Source organism: Ursus americanus, chromosome 8 (genome assembly GCF_024610735.1).
Source record: "Ursus americanus isolate L20-20 chromosome 8, mUrsAme1.1.p, whole genome shotgun sequence".
Taxonomy (NCBI): domain Eukaryota; kingdom Metazoa; phylum Chordata; class Mammalia; order Carnivora; family Ursidae; genus Ursus; species Ursus americanus.
In genome coordinates this window covers 54901282-54918237 of record NC_142134.1, presented here as the reverse complement: position 1 = coordinate 54918237, position 16956 = coordinate 54901282, and the positions used below count along the sequence as shown (strand labels likewise).

General features: G+C 35.8%; 1 protein-coding gene across 25 annotated transcripts in view; it reads right to left on the bottom strand.

Moving 5' to 3' along the window:
* The window catches only part of ARAP2 (ArfGAP with RhoGAP domain, ankyrin repeat and PH domain 2), a 562492-nt gene that overhangs the window by 147423 nt on the left and 398113 nt on the right, over positions 1–16956 (bottom strand). For all 25 annotated transcript variants that reach the window (XM_087864225.1, XM_087864226.1, XM_087864224.1 and 22 more), the window contains 4 exons: positions 11115–11173; positions 9948–10024; positions 9113–9204; positions 6849–7202 (listed from right to left, as the gene is read on the bottom strand). In XM_087864225.1, the coding sequence (XP_087720351.1) occupies positions 6849–7202; positions 9113–9204; positions 9948–10024; positions 11115–11173 (582 nt within the window). The remainder of the gene's footprint in view (positions 1–6848; positions 7203–9112; positions 9205–9947; positions 10025–11114; positions 11174–16956) is intronic.

The following is a 16956-nucleotide window of genomic DNA, read 5'->3' as shown; positions in this document are numbered from 1 at the left end:
AAGTCCACTTTCCCTAATAGGCTCCCAAAAAGCTGTTTTACCAGTCTTATCACCCTTAAAGAAAGAGATTCATTTAAAAGATACTGAGGACTTGGTGAGGACTCACCAAGAAAACATATTAAGGAAAGTCCAGCAAGGTCATCTTACAAGAAATAAATAATAGAAGTCATCAGAACCCATTCCGATTACCTTTGTAAGATTTCACTTTAAAAATATACAGCCCAAGATTAATAAAGCATTTGAGGAAAACACCTTTAAGGTAAAAGATCGGGAATGACCCTCCACCAAAAGAAATAAAATTGAAAGAAACATTCTACAGGAAAAGAAAGCTTCAAAAAACATACGAAGGTCTTCAGAGAGGTAACAGAAAATAGCGTGTCCATGGGACAATAACAGTAAGCCATAAAAAGAACAGTCAAAAGAAGGTGCTTTCTATACTAAATACAGGTAACAAAAAACAAAAGTGGATAAGAAAATACAATTAAAGAAACTTCCCAGAAACGGAAAATGAAAAAGCTACATTTTTATCAACATTTTGGGGCGGGAGTCCAACACCAAATTACCAAGAAGTTTAGAAAGAAAAAATAGAATAGTTAACAAAGAAATAAAACAAGAAAATCTCCCCGAACTAAAAAACAGGCTACATATAAAGGATCGAGAATTGTATTTCTCAATACCAGCTCTATAATACGAGAAACCTACAAGCCTATGGATTGCTGATCTCGAGGGAATATTCTTTCTCATCAAGATTTCAGAACCATGATAAATTATCAATAAGCATGCTTAGGAAGAAAGTGACACTTTCAAATATACAAAGTCTCAAAAACTGTCCCTCCTATCCACCATTTCTGAGGAAGCTCCAGGAAGCATGGGTGGGTGTGTTGGTGGACAATGACACGAGATTGAGGAAAGGCAAAAATACTCGGCATAGAGAATCCCCAGAACAATCAGGAAAGGGATCACAGAAAGCCAACTGGTTCATTGTTGCAGGAGGCCTGGAGAAGCACCAGTCCAAACTGGTTTCCTTAGGAGGCTGTGCGATGATGAAATTGATAAGTATCTTGGCTGCTTCACAGACTTATAGTCCTTAGGAATAATTTTGGGATGAATGAATGATAAGTACATAAAAAAACAAGCAAATAAAAAAATAAAAAATTCTAAATCTCAAGAAAAAGTCAAGAGCACAAATGAAAGAAAAATTAATCCTATGTTAGAGAGCTCATATATGAGGGGCATTTACAGTCATCAGGCTATAAAATTCAATACAGATAGAATCTAACTACTATTTTATACAACTATATGAAAAGGATGAGAAATAGGAACCGTGTCTATGCCAGGAGGAGGGTGGGGGACAGTGATAAAAATGAATAAATATTATATTCCATGATAGTACCTCAATAGATAATCCCTAACACTGAAAAGTGAGGGGGGAAAAATAGTATAAAAATATTACTAAGATGGGGTGTCTGGCTGGCTCAGTCTGTAGAGCATGTGACTCTTGCTCTTGAGTTCAAGCCCCACACTGGACATGGAGCCTAATTTAAAAAAAAAAAAGTTAAAAATACATTTAAAAAATAATAAGATATACAAAGTAAAAACCAAAGAAACTACTAAAAGAATTGAAAGCTATCTCTTGTGATGAAGTGGGAGGCGAGGAAAGTTGCTATGTGGTTTTGTTTTTTTTTAACAAACCATGTACAACTTTCTGACACTTTAAACCACATGCTTTTATAATCACCAAAACCTTAATTTTTAAAGTTTAATGTGAACACATGCTTTCTTTACTTTATATTTTCCAAGGTAAGAACTGACTAGAACTCAACATGATCAAAAGTCACCTGAAATAAAGTGGTGCTCTGCTGGAGAAAAAGGAAAACTACAGTTGACTGAGCCCCAATTAAGTGTCAGGCCCAATGTTACCTACTTTTCCAACCAATCCCAAAGAAGTCTTGATCCTATACTTCTATGTGGGGAATGAAGGTTCTGGGACACCAAGTCACACAGCAAACGACCAACATATGGTTTACAACTCTAATTTCAGTTTGCCTGATTCCAACACCTTCACATTCATTTCTCTGCCAGGAAACATACTCAAAGAAATTAGTCGTGTTATTTGATAAACACTAAAACTTAGAAACTGTTTCCTTAAACTACACATAAAATATTGAAGCTTTTTATTTGCTTGGCATAGTCTTTACAAAGGATGTGTGATTTGAGAAACGGCCAACTAGATTCTTTTTATCAAAGATTCAAGATTCAACTTGAAGTTCAACATGGTGATTGGTACGTAACATCCCGGTCAGATAGAGAGACTTGTCAACTTTCCACTACATTTGCTTTTCACGGAAAGGCCAACCAGAGGTCAGCACTCCCGGGAACCTTGAGGCGCTCCCACACTTGGGTAACGGGGTGAGGAATCGCTCCACGAAAGCAGGCTTAGAGACTGGAGCGCGGGGCACAAGCTGGGAGATCCCGTCACTGACAGAAGCACCAACGGTATCAGCTCTGATCTCCCAGCAGCTCACGGACTACTGGCTTCTGGGCGATCAGATGCCTAACTCCTGTCCGGGGTTTGATCTTTTCTTGGTATTGGACCACTGACTTTTTCATTTTCCTTAGTTCTCTGTTCAACCTGAACATGCAATCCAGTGGCAGTTTCTTCCTCCGGTTCTAGAGCCCAATCTTGCACCTCCAATAAAATAACCCGACCAACCCCTGCTCTCCATCTCAGACTCCAGTACCTCCAGATACCAGCGACGTCAGTCCCCTTTCACTCCCTCTAGCCAGCAGTCTTTCTTCTAAAAATGCTAGTTAAAATCTTATCCATTTTCCAAAGGCCAACTGAACTGCTAATTGCTCTCCCTAGATGATCTTTGAAGAAATGTTTTCTCAACCCCTCTGAAACTCCACAATTCTGTACTCTTGAGGACTTTTCTGCACCAAGTATTAGATACAGTATTTTGGTTTTATTTTTATTTGCTTCCTTTTTTCTGCCCTAAATGGAAGACCCAAAAAAGACAAGGAACACATACACCGCGCACATATTTGTATTACTCCACCAATTCTTAAGCATATTCTATATCCAATTAGCCTCCCATGTTCAGCTTCCGCTGTCCTAGGCTCAGATTACCACGTAATGCCACCGATGGTGAAAAAGTTGATAATTTGTTAAAGAGGAATTCCGCTAAGAAATAAAGTCATAAAGCATATTCTCAAGTAAAACACACATTCTTTGAGATACATCACCATTTTTATAAAAATGGTGGTGCATTATACTGAGCACACAAATATCTTTAGAAAACAGCAAGTTAAAATGTCAAAAACATTCCTTTGTTGCAGATACGCTTGCGTATTTCACCACGTGCACCTCCTAGAAGGGACAGGGCACATTCGCCACATTCACCTCTCGTCACAGCAACTTGCAGGATGCTTCCTCTGCGTTACATATTGGGGAAATGCTGGAATAAGTTCTACCCAGTCTTTCATATTTGTATCCAGTCAGATTGGGTGAAGACTTTCAGATTATCAGTTACAGTTAGGAAAAGGGAAGGAGAAAGACTTGCTTTTTTATCCTCAAAACCCAGTGAGTTGGTTTTTGTTTTGTTTTTTTTAAACAAGTACCATTTATTAAGTTTTACATCTGCTTGACCTGTTTGAAACACTAATCACGGACACAAGGTCTACATTTTATTAAATTTCTTCCATACAATTTTTGAAATTGATAGTATCAGTCTATATTACAATTAGATCAAGTAGCTAAGTGAATGTTCATACTTGAAGCCCAACAATATGTGTTTTAGTATTTCTTTAGTTGCATGATGTTACAATTACTCTCTTACTTAACATTAGGCAGTTTCACATAGTGTGCATTGATTCAGGACTGGCATCTCCATTGCAAAAGCAAATAGATAGACATGTGAAATAAATCCAGATTATAAATTTGATTATTTTGTTTAATGTCCCTCATGACTAAGGATGGTTTCAAACACTATTTGGAGAATGATAACGGAGTGTGGCTCTTTGTTTTTAAACTGTGTTTTGAAAAAACATGTGTCTTTAAGAGGGAAATAATCGTAAAAAGAACTGAGAGTCCACTGCACTGTTAATATACACCAGCGATATCAATGCACCTGCAGATTTTCAACCAATATAGTGTTTAGGGTTCAGTTTTTATTACAAAATCCCTACACATAAAAAACTGCCTGTTTTTTAAAAAATTTAAAGAAAAAATATATCTAATGCTTGTTTCTTACCGATTTCATTCAACAACAAATATTAAGAGCATCTGCCACATGCCAGGCTACATTGTAGCTGCTGAGGATATCAGAGTAAACAAAAACCAACACAGATGACTATCCCCCACAGAGTGTACATAAAATAAATCATCTAACATATGAGCCCCACAGAGAAAAATAAAGTAATTAAGGGAGTGTTAGGGTAGTGGGGGAGAGAGGTAGTGATATTTTAACTTTAGTGTTCAGGACCTTAATGCAAAGGAGACATTATTGGAAGAACTTGGGGGAGGAAGGTTCCAAGTCATGTGCATGGAAGAGCTTTCCAGGTACAAAGAACATCAAATGCAAAGGTCCTCAAAGAGGGCTCCAGCTTCTTATGACTCATATATTTATTAGAACAATGGAAAGCAGTTTCCCTATTTTGTGATCAATCCAGTTATAATTTTCTACTTGGGGCCCAGGGGAGATAGAAGAAGCTGGAAGAAGGTCCTAGCCAATTCTCTAGTCTGTTTCATGCGTCTATGGCCCACAGGCCAAATCTGGCCCATTATGTGTTTATAAATAGTCTTATTGAAACACAGCCTCATTCATTGGTTCACATATTCTCTGTGGCAGCTTTCAGGCTATAACTGCTGAGTTGTTGATTTCCCGTAGATATCTCACAGAGGATGTATACCAATTAAAATATTTTTTATCTGATCCTTTAGAGAAAATTTTGCTGATACGTTCTCTCTGGTATTCAGAATGCCATCTACAGCAGTGCTACCTGCACCAGACGGACATGTGACCATGAGTTCAATAAAGCTCAGGAACCTCTGTGTAGGGAGTGGGCAAGCATCACTTTGTCTAATTAATGAGCTTCTTAAACACCCTTACAATAGCATACAGAGTCCAATCAGGAAAAGGAGAAATTCAGATTCTCCTTCTAATAAATATTACATGCTTCCTGGCCAGGAACACATACTTCTTTCCAAGTCATAGCAATAAAATCATGTAGAAGAGTTTAATCTCTTGGTGTTACAACAAGTTCCTTTAATTTCACGATCTTCATTCATCCTGGTATCCAAGAGAAAAACTGTTAAGCCGGAAAACTCAATTATTTCCCCTAAAATGGAAAAACATAAATCTAGACAGCTTACAGCATCTAACCTTAGGCAGATTCAGAACAGAAAGGATGGAAAGTCAGAGTTCTGATACATAGAGAGGAAAAATGTTCTAAATATCCCAAAGGTAGCCAATGATGGTGAAGCTTTTTCAGTGTGCCTGGAGCGTAAACATATCAACCCTGCAGAGAGCGAGGTACGCCAGAGATCACGCAGGAAACCACAGCTGCTGGGGGCTCTGTATCCAGAGTCTGCTAAATCTTCCGGTGATAAGCAGAGAGACCACTAGGATCTCCCTAAACACTTCAATTTTACAGAAATGAAAGATGTGAGAATACTCAACCCTGCTGTTTCACACCACCTGTGTATACATTTGAGTGCTTACCCATACCTTTGCTATTAGACTACGTAATTACCAATAATACTTATGACTGATGAAAAGTAGGCATAGTTGACTAATATAACCAGAAAGGAGACAAGATAACTGGTACTAAGAAGTTTTCAGTTTATTCAACATCTAACTTGCTAAAAGAATGCAATGGTATAAAGTATTAACCAAATAATTATTAACCATAAAAGTACTGGGATTTTTTTCACTTTCTTCAGAAACATGTCTGCTGCCCACTAGTTAACTACTGCTTCTTCTGGTAATTTTCTGCTAATAAAATTTATTTTAGGTCCAACAAAGGCTTTCTAGAAATGATGCACATTTGGGGGGCAAAAAAGAAAACCAGCACCTTGCAGGGACTCACCACATTAACCACTTAAACACAAGAGATTTAATCCCAAAATAACTTAGTAATTCATGAGGAATATTGCAAGTAAATATTTCAAAAGGACATTCAAAAATCAGGATGCCAGAAAACAATTCTAATTAAACACGATCCCTCCCCCAAATATTTCTCAGTACTGTAAAACCCTTAAGGGACAGAAGTTTCTTTGTAAACATCTTAAATGATAAATCTGTTCTAAAAGTATAATATTCAAGGGCCTCTGACCTTCTGTGCAGCATACAAAATCAAAACAATATATCAATAATAGTGAAGCCTGAAATCTAACAATGATGTACTTTCCCTAACTACAATTAAGACTTGTATTCCCAAACAGAACACTGTTATAATATGAGCAAAAGCCAAACAGCGTGGGCCTCATAATACCAACTCAATCTGTGTTGTTTTTCTTTGCTACAAACGGGGACACAGTGCATTTCAGTGTAAAGTTAGAAACTAATGTTAAGGATCTAGATGTGAAATTGCAACTTTCAGTTTTAATTTGCTATTCAGAACTTTATCCCAGCATTCCACATAATACATTGCACCTTGCACACGTTCCTCCTATGTCTAAAGAACAACATTTGCAAAAGCACACTGAAAGTCCGTAAAAACTGTACCTGGGGGGGTGCGGGAGGGGGAGGGCTGAGGAGCAGCAGCACCCTAGCAGGTTTAGAAATGGATAAACTTGAAATGTTAAAAATATGCTACTTAGGGGGAAAAAATGAATAACTACATACCCTTGAGGAGACAGTTTGTCTAGCCATCCTGATTTAACCTTCCTTGTAGAGGGTCCATAAAAACAGGCATAGGGAGATATTGCATTTGAGGAAACGATCGAGGACTCAGCATTTCCACTTGTTGAGCTTAATGGGTAACTGTGCCTATTGACGGGGTCCATAGTCAATGCTTTCTGAGTCCTAGATTTAGATGCCTTTGAGTTTTTTCTTCTTAAACTCTGAAAGCATTCTTCTACTGTTGAATATTCTGATTCTGAAGCAGAGTCTATTGGAAAATTATTTTTGTCCTCTCGAGGTATCCAAATATCTTCCACTTTGTCTTCACTTATATTCTCCTTCCTGTTATCATATATGCTAAAGGGAAATAAATGGTGTTAACATTTCAAAGTGCCACGGGTCATTTAAGCCACGAGTTACTTTATAAATTTATAAACAACAAAGCACAGAAAATTTTTCTACGATTTATTTTTAGTGAGAAAAAACACACATATGTGTGCATGCACACACATGAGCGGGGGAGAGGGAGGGAGAGAGTCGGAAAGAGAGAGAAGCAGACTCTATGCTGAGCATAGGGCCCCAGGTGGGACTCAATCCCAGAACCTTGAGATCATGAGTTGAGCCAAAACCATGAGACTGACATTTAACTGAATAAGCCACCCAGGTGCCCCGAAATCACAGAAATTTAAGGTCAGAAAACTCTTGGGAGTTCAGTTAATCCATCTGATAATTTTTAAAATTCTTCCAGAAAAATTAAATAGAAATATCTTATTTCTAAGACATATCTGAACACCGCTAGAAGTAGTACCATTTTTTTTTTAATGTGTCATTAATCTATTTATTCCTGGGGGTTGGGTGCAGACTGGTAGTAAGGGTAGAGATTGACCATATTCTCTGCATCATGATTTCATATCTTCACCAATACCATTATGCAGCCAGCCCAACCTCTAGCCCCAGGGCAATACTGTGAACCATTACCTCATCTATTTGGAGATCTTACTTCCAAACTTTTTGCCCTTCTCTGGCTCTCTACTATTCGATCCCAAGAATCCTACGTTCCATCATAATGTAAGAAAATAGGGCCAACTGGTGGAAGCTTTTGTATTATTTTGCAACACTAATGAGGAAAGACTGCACCACACTGTTAGCCAGAAAATAAGAAAGAGTCAGGGTACAATCAGAAGGTAAAAGCTGTGTAACCTATAATATTCACCAGAAGATATTCCTAATATCTAAGCATATTGCTATAGACTTAAGGAATGCCAGAATAAATTCAATCAGTCATTTATGTATAATAAAACTCATTACAAAGAAGTTTTTGCTAATCGATGAAACAGATACGCATAGGGCTCGAATTACATCCTTCTGGATATAGTGTTCTAAAAACTATTACTTCCTTAAAAGAATGATTTTACTTGGCCCCTTCCACATTTTGCATTATAATACACTCATATCAAATGCTAACTGAAGGTCCTCAATTATTTAGTTTCAACTTAAGAAAACCCACAACGGGGGCGCCTGGGTGACTCAGTTGATTAAGTGTCCAACTCTTGATTTCAGCTCAGGTCACGATCTCAGGGTCATGAGACTGAAGCCCCACATCGGGCTCTGTGCTGGGCGCGGAGCCTGCTTAAGCTTCTCTCCCTCTCTCTCTCTCCACCCCGCCCTTCGCCCGCTCTTAAAAAAAAAAAAAAAAAAAAAAAAAAACACAACAGTGTCAGCCTTGGAAAGGGAAGGATAAAAATCAAAAATAAAATTAATATTAGCTAATGATGTAGTACATCAAGTCCTAATAAACCTGAGAAAACTAAAACTTCAAGCGGTCCCTCACAAACCGTTTGAATTCACATGTGATCCAAATAACTGGGTCATCATCAAACCACTTGTCAATGCTACACTTCCAATAAAAATGATATAGTACATTTCTAAAAATGCTGTACCTCAGTAGTATTTTTTGCATTGCCCCCTTCTCCGTCATATTAACATAACTTCTCCTCTTTAATGTGCAGCTGGGGGTACCGCATATCTGCCTCTTTGGGACAGAAAGAGCGGTTTCAATTAGGAAGACAAACTGCTGCAGAATATCACTACCAAAATTTACAGAGTCTAAATTCAATTATTAAAATAAGTGCCATTACTAAAACACCTACAAAGATTTGAACTTACCAATGTAAACGATTGTCTTAGAAACACAGGATGAGCAAGAAGTCAACACTGTACAGCATTTTATTCAAAAGAATGAATCATCATCAATCATGACCTCATACCTTGATTTGATGAGAAAAGAGTTTCTTTCAGTAGTTGTTTCCCCTTTGAGTGTTTCTTCATGGGCCCAAAATTCATTCTTTATAGACCTCTTCTGTTAAAAAATATATATATATATATTAGGACATACATATACTTTTTTTAGGATAGCAATATTCTACAAATATCCACAATATCTGAGTTTAGTTTTTTTACACAAATGTCTAACCACTTAGATCAATTTTCAATAAAAGCAACTTAATTTGGGAGACTGTATTAAAAGAAGTCTTTTGATGCCTTTTTCAATATTATATTTAAATCATTAATAATTCATCATTTCAACCAAGAAAAACAGAAGATACCAACCAAGAACAAAATTTATTTACTCTTACTTTGCCACTTTTGTCTTCCAACTTCTCTTTTATTGTAACCAAGAAATAAAATACATAAGAGCACAAGAGGAAAGGCTAAGTGATAAACAGAATAATTAAGATGTATAAATAGTCAGAAGTAGGTATTTGGGTACAAGACAAAGCAAAAATCAAGGGGATTTTTGTTTGTTTGCTTTTGCTTTCTCTGGGGGTTTGTCTTTAAAATAACTTGTCTTTTGGAAAATTCTGAAAATTGGAAAATTCTGAAAACCCACCCTCCCATATTCCTGAAATTGAACATGGTTTGTGAGATATATTTAAAGCTATACATTTACCATGATTTTACTGAACAGAATTTTACTGACTGGAAATGTCTTTCTTCAATATAACTCAGTCTTCAAACACTTCCAAGGAAAATGAAGAGGCAAATACAGACAGAAGAGCAAAGACTTGAATATGGGAAAAAATGAAAATGTATGGGACTAACCTTAGAATTTTCTAGTCTCTGGAGGAGAAAGGTCTCTCCATAAGGAAAAATGGAAGATGAATTTTCCTCATTTGAATCTTTTGGGGAAATGACAGGATGAGAACGAAAAGATGTGAATAATGTGAAATACTACTTTTTAAAAAAGCAAGTATTTAATTATTTTATAGCAATATCACAACTTAAGCTTTATTCTCTGAGAGTCCAAAATTATGTTTATAATTTTCACCCCCAAATCAACTCCTCCCATGGTCTTCTTGATGTAGAACTCGCTGCATATGCCTCTCACTTCACAACCAAGACACATCACTGTTTCCTAAAGTGTCATGTGTCATATACGTCCTTGCCAACCTCTAAGATCCACATTAATATAACTAAGCACATTTCCCACATATGATGCAAATAGTCATGATGCCATTTCTCACTTTAATTCCTAAATAAGAGAATAGTATTAATGGCAGAAAATTAGTATTAGATCTATAATTTTCAATAACTGAATTATTAAAAGTTCACTCACATAACAGCTAGATAATATGTCAAAATACCAGAATCCACTTAATATAATCTAATATCACAGCCACTAACACACTTGTAAATAAGTTATTTCAAGAGAATTTCCACTGTCCCTGAATTACACAGAGCTACAAGAAAGAATTCTCAACACTTGCATTTTGTTACGGAAAAATTTTTTTAAAGGGTCAGTAACCAAGTGTTTGCCATCTCATTGTTAAGAAGAATGTTCCTGAACTACATAAGCAGAATTTTCAAAAAGAAAGAAAAGCTTCTGTCAAGGATCAATTTACCAAAGTAATGTCAGCCCTTTCCAGTTACCATGGCAAAATTACTTTCCATAAATCTATGTCCTGTAGCTCAGACTGTCAGAAACCACTTAATTTAGTTAAATGCCTTCGACTGTGGCTAATGATAAATGAAGCCTTGTGCAAAAATATCTTTTTACATTAGTATGTGCAGGTTTTCAGGAGTCTGAGTACATATTACTGTCTTTTATTCGCTCAACTTTAAAAGCATCTGAGGTATTATGAACCCTAGCAGACAGTTATTCCCATTATTCCCTATTCCTCAGGTGGGCTGCTTTTTATCACAATTTTGACACATTTAGGGCTGACATATGAGTGCTAATTTACAAAGACTTTAAAGGCGGAGACTCACTTTCCTGTGTCACAGACTTTCCAGTTGAGGTAGCAACATTTCTTCTCTCACGGAAATAGCTTAAAGCAAAGGGGGAAAACAGATAAATTAAAACAGATAAGCAAAAATAGGTTAAGTTACTATCTTCAGTAAAGGATTAATTATAGAGACATACATTCTTCTGGGTAGAAAAAACTACTATTCAAAAATAATTTCATTTTAATTAAACAGAATGGCTAAATTCCATAAATGTTTTTCCTAAGTAGCCTTAAAGAGACCTCGCTGGATTTTACAAGCATTTACCTCTCACATTTATAATTCACAAAGTAAATGGAGTTGCCCAATGCTAGTATGCACACTGGAATTTCAAAATTGCTAGCCATACCCTTGTGAGAAACTAATTTTCTAACTAGATTTCAGTATTCATGTAGTTTTTCTGTCATTAGCTTTACAATATTGAGTCAAAATTTTGTTGGCTCTATGAGTATAGTATGAAAATACACAAGACCTTTTCTCAAAAAAATTGCTGCCTTGGGAGAGAAAGAATTCAGGTAAATTAATTAGAATACAACATAATAATAATGACAGAGGAAAGAAAACACTGTGGAAACAGCTGCAATGAATACCCACGACTATGCAAAAGAGTTCTATTTTTCCATCTAAATGCAAGGATCAGGAGAGTGTCCCTTAATGTCTCTTAAATATATATCTAGACAAATAACTACAAGCAAGGATATAAAAAAAGAATAGAAACCAGTGAAATAAAATATAGACAAAATTTTAAAATCATTGTAACTAAAGCTGTTTTTTGTGGGGTTTTTTTAAGATTTTTATTTATTTATTTGACAGAGAGCACAAGCGAAGGGAGTGGCAGGCAGAGGGAGAGGGAGAAGCAGGCTCTCTGCTGAGCAGTGAGCCTTATGCAGGACTCAATCCCTGGACCCTGGGATCATGACCTGAGCCAAAGGCAGACACTTAACCAACTGAGCCACCCCCAAAGCTGGTTTTTCAAAAAGATAGACAAAACTGATAAACCTCAGGGAAGGAAAATAAAAGCAAGACAGAAACTACCAGTATCAAGAATGAAAGAGGACATCATTACAAATGCGACAAACATTAAAGGGATACTTACAGATTATTAAGAAAAAAACTTTATGGCAACAAATTCATCAACTTACATGAAATGGAAAAACTCTCTGAGATATAAATTATCACATATAATAAAGAATACAAAAAACTTAATATCCCAGTGTGTATTAGAGAAACTGAATTTAACTAGTCACCAGTAACTAGTCACCTGCCCACAAAAAACTCTAGGCCGAGACATTTCACTGGTGAATTCCACCAAACATTTCAGGAAGAAATAATGCCAATTCTATGTGAACATTTTCAGAAAATAGGGAAGGAGAGACCATTTCCCACTTCATTCTATAAGGTCAGTACTACAGATACAAAGTCAGTCAAAAACAAAACTACAGATAACTGTTAGAGAAATATCCCTCATGAACTCAGATGCAAAACTCATTAACAACCTATACAAATGATCTAACAACCTATACAAATAATATATTATAACCAGATGAGATTTAGCCCAGGAGAGCAAAGTTGGTTTAACATGGAAAAAAATCAATGTAATTCACCAAATTAAGAAAATAAAAGAGAAAAATCACATTCTCATAACAGTAGGTCCAGAAAAACCAATTGACAAAATTCAACATCCATTTACGACAAAGACTCTCGGTAAACTAGGAATAGAAGAAAACTTCCTCAACCTAATAAAGGGCATTTATGGAAAACCTACACCACAATTCATGTTAAAGGCTGAATGATTTTTCTTAAGATTAAGAGAATGAAAAAGAGGTCTGCTCTCACCACTTACATTCACATTATTTCAGAGGTCCCGCCAGTGCAATGTAAGTGAAAGAAAGAGAAGTCATGAACATTGGAAAGGAAGATCTCTTATAAGCAGAAGGTATCTACTAAGTAGAAAATCCTAGGGAACCTACCAAAAGATTCCCAAATTAACAAGTAAGTCTGGCAAGGTCCAACAATACGGGGAAAATGTTAACAAATTCAACAATATTTCTAAATAATAGCATTGAGCAACTAGAAAAGTAGTTTGAAATACAACTTTTATAATAACACCCATAACACGAAATACTAAGGGGTAAAAATATCAAAACATGATCTGCACAATGAAAACCATATAATATTGAAAAATTAAAGACCAAAATAAATAGATATACCACATTAATGGAAGACTCAATATTGTTATCAATTCTCCAAATATCGATCTACACAGTCAACATAATCTCAAACAAAACTCCAGTGAGCTCTTATATAGAAATTGACAAGGGAACTCTAAAATTTACATGCACATATAAATAACATGGAATGTCAAACTAAATATTTAAAAGAACAAATTGGAAGATGTATACAGTTTCAATATTAGTCTAAACCTATAGCAATCAAACCAGTGTGTTACTGGTGAAAGGATAAGCATATAAATTAATGGAACAGAATAAAAATACCACATAATTCCCACACATCTGTGGTCTACCAGTTTTTGAACAAGATGTCAAGGCAATTCAATGGGGGAAAGGATAGTCTTTTCAACAAGTGTTGCAAGAACAACTGGTTATCTCAGTAGAAAAAAGGAGTAAATACCAACCATTACTTCTTACCATAAACAAAAATCCACTTGAAATGGAGTTTAGACCTACAGGTCAATGCTAATGCTCTAAAACTTCTGGAAATACAAGAAAATCTTTGCAACCTTTGAGCACACAAATGTGTCTTAAATAGAATATTAAAACCAACAAAGAAAATTATATATTTACTTAATATATAAATAAAATATTTTATAAAATTAATGAAAAGTTAACATATTTTACATATACTGAGAACAAATTTAAGAAGGAATTAGAATAATTTCAAGTGTATCTATTAGTGGTGTTAATTATGCTTTTGTGACTTTGGTCAAGTTACCTAACAGTTCTGAGCCTGGTTTCCTCATTTATTGAAGGGGAATAAAAACAGGGCCTGCTTCCTAGGAATATTATGAGAATTCATGAGAAAATGCTTTCAAAGCATTTGAAGGGTGCCCTTCACAATATAAACACTCAGCAAGAATGAACCAATTATTATTTTTATTAGAGGAAAAAAAATGGTCCTCCCGGTAAACTTTATGTGCACATTTGTTTCTTAAAGTCCTTAAAAGTATTCACATTTTTCATTTGTGATAGAGAAAACATGTCAACAACCTAATAAGGGAATAAACGGTGGTTTTTTTTTTTTAATAAAATACTATCTAGCAGTTATTGCATAAAATATGTGCATCAATGTGGACAAATCTCAAAAATAATATTAAACACCAAGTTGCAAAAAAAAAACACAAAACCTCTCATTATTAAAGTGGATCTTCAGCATGCCTACAGATGTTATTTTTTCATATATGCTTTAATCACTAAAATTACCAAGAAAAGCAGTGCTATAGGGGTTAATTAGATCTCCATTTAGAATCTATACTTACCTGTTACTCAGAGAAGGCAGCCACACCAAAAAATAATTACATACCATAAATGGACCACCATTTCACGGAATGTTTTTTAAAAATGCAATTTATAACAGACTAACTACAACAGACTAACTACAGGTCATTACAGAACTGAATTCACAAGAAAACCACAATTATTAGGCATCAGTTTAAAACTGCCTTGAGGTTACATTATATCTAACTAAAACACACAAATCTGATTACAGAAAACATGCGTGTAATAACTACAGCACAGACCGAGAATGTGAAATTTACAATGCACAGATAATTAAGTCTCAATCCAACAAGTTCCAAAAAATGTCCTGAGGATAAGAACAATGATAATTACAGAAGAACTGCAACAGAAAAATCTACATCATTATTCTCAAACTTTTTTTTAATCAACTAGCAAAAGTTGCAGCTCAAAATATATTTCTTCGTGGGCAAAAGTGATGAATTAACATTTTTCCAAAGAAGACATACAGATGGCCAACAGACACATGCAAAAATGCTCAACATCACTCATCAGGGAAATACAAATCAAAACTACAATGAGATAACACCTCACATCTGTCAGAATGGCTAAAATCGGCAACACAAGAACAGATAAGTGTTGGCAAGGATGCGGAGAAAGGGGAACCTCTTGCACTATTGGTGGGAATGCAAGCTGGTGCAGCCACTCTGGAAAACAGTATAGAGTTTCCTCAGAAAGTTAAAAATAGAACTATTCTATGACCCAGTAACTGCACTACTAGGTATTTACCCAAAAGATACAAAACTACTGATTGGAAGGGATACGTGCACCCTGATATTTATAGCATTATCAACAATAGCCAAATTATGGAAAGAGCCCAAGTGTCCTGTGACCGATAAATGGATAAAGAAGAAGTGGTGTGTTTGTTCCACACACAATGGAATATTACTGAACTATAAAAAAGAACGAATCTTGCCATCTCCAAGGACACTATGATGGAACTAGAGAGTATTATGCTAAACTAGTCAGTTAGAGGAAGACAATCATATGATTTCATTCATATGTGGAATTTAAGAAACAAAACTAAGGAGCGAGGGGAATAAAGAAAGAGAGGAAACCAAGAAAAAGACTCTTAATTACAGAGAACAAACTGATGGTAACCAGAGGGGAGGTGGGTGGAGGGATGGGTTGAACAGGTGATGGGGATTAAGAAGGGCACCTGCTGTGATGAGCACAGGTGTCATTTAAGTGCTGAATCACTGTATGCTACACCTGAAACTAATAATTCACCATCTGTTAACTGGAATTTAAGCAAAAACTTAAAAATTTTCTACATTTTTTTCTGAAGTGTTTTTTAATTATGAAAAATAAAGTATAAACCTAATGTGTTTTTACTTATAAAAAGTATGGAGCAGACATATCCTCCTCTAAGAATAAACCAACCTATGAATTAAATTTTGATTTGTTATTTAGATGAAGTCAAAACTTTGCAAATATCAAAATAATCAGCCTATTTTTTCAAAAAATTTATAAGAAGGCATTTTAAAATAAAATAAGGAATTTTGGATTGCTAAGCATTTTTCCGCTATAACATGAAATGTGCAGTTTTTCTTGAACATGAGAAAGATAGGATGAGTTTCTGTATTTTTCCTATTCGATGCACCCAACAATTGCTTATTACTTTTTGTACATTTTCTGCTCATATATATTTCAACACTAACGTCTAATATAGTGTTACCCATTTCTAATGTCCATATCATGTATATGTATATCTAGAGAAAAATATCTAAGATTGTTATTTTTAATAAAAAGTTCAAAGACGCCTGGAGACTTCAGGTTTAGATTTCAAACTTTTAGAGGCCCTCAGTTAATACAGTACCTCAGTCTTAAATTGTAGTGGATATCCTCTAATCACAGTACAGCCCTGCATATCATCCTCCTCCCCGCCCCCCACCTCTGCTGACTTTCCCTTCCTTCAAAACATTCAGAGGCACAATACCTAAGGGAGGGCTTTACGACTTATGCCAAGGATAAAATAGTTGCATGAAAGATGTGTGAAAATCTTGAAACTGGGAAGGAGGATAAGAAAGGTACTTCTTCAGTGGCTGAAAGATACTTGCTCTTTCCTGCTTGAGGACTGATGAGGATCCTCCAGGAAGGACCATAGGTCATACCTATGGCTCCCAGGGAAAGGGCAAGATGGTGGAACTTCCTTTCTGCTTGGAGGCCTCCATGGGAGATGACAGGGAAGAGCTGGCTCTTCAAGACTAAAAAGAGATCTTAAGGTTCACTGTCCATACCCCAGCCCCACCCAGCCTTCCCAAGACCAGGAGCAGGCAGGAATTCAGAAAAAC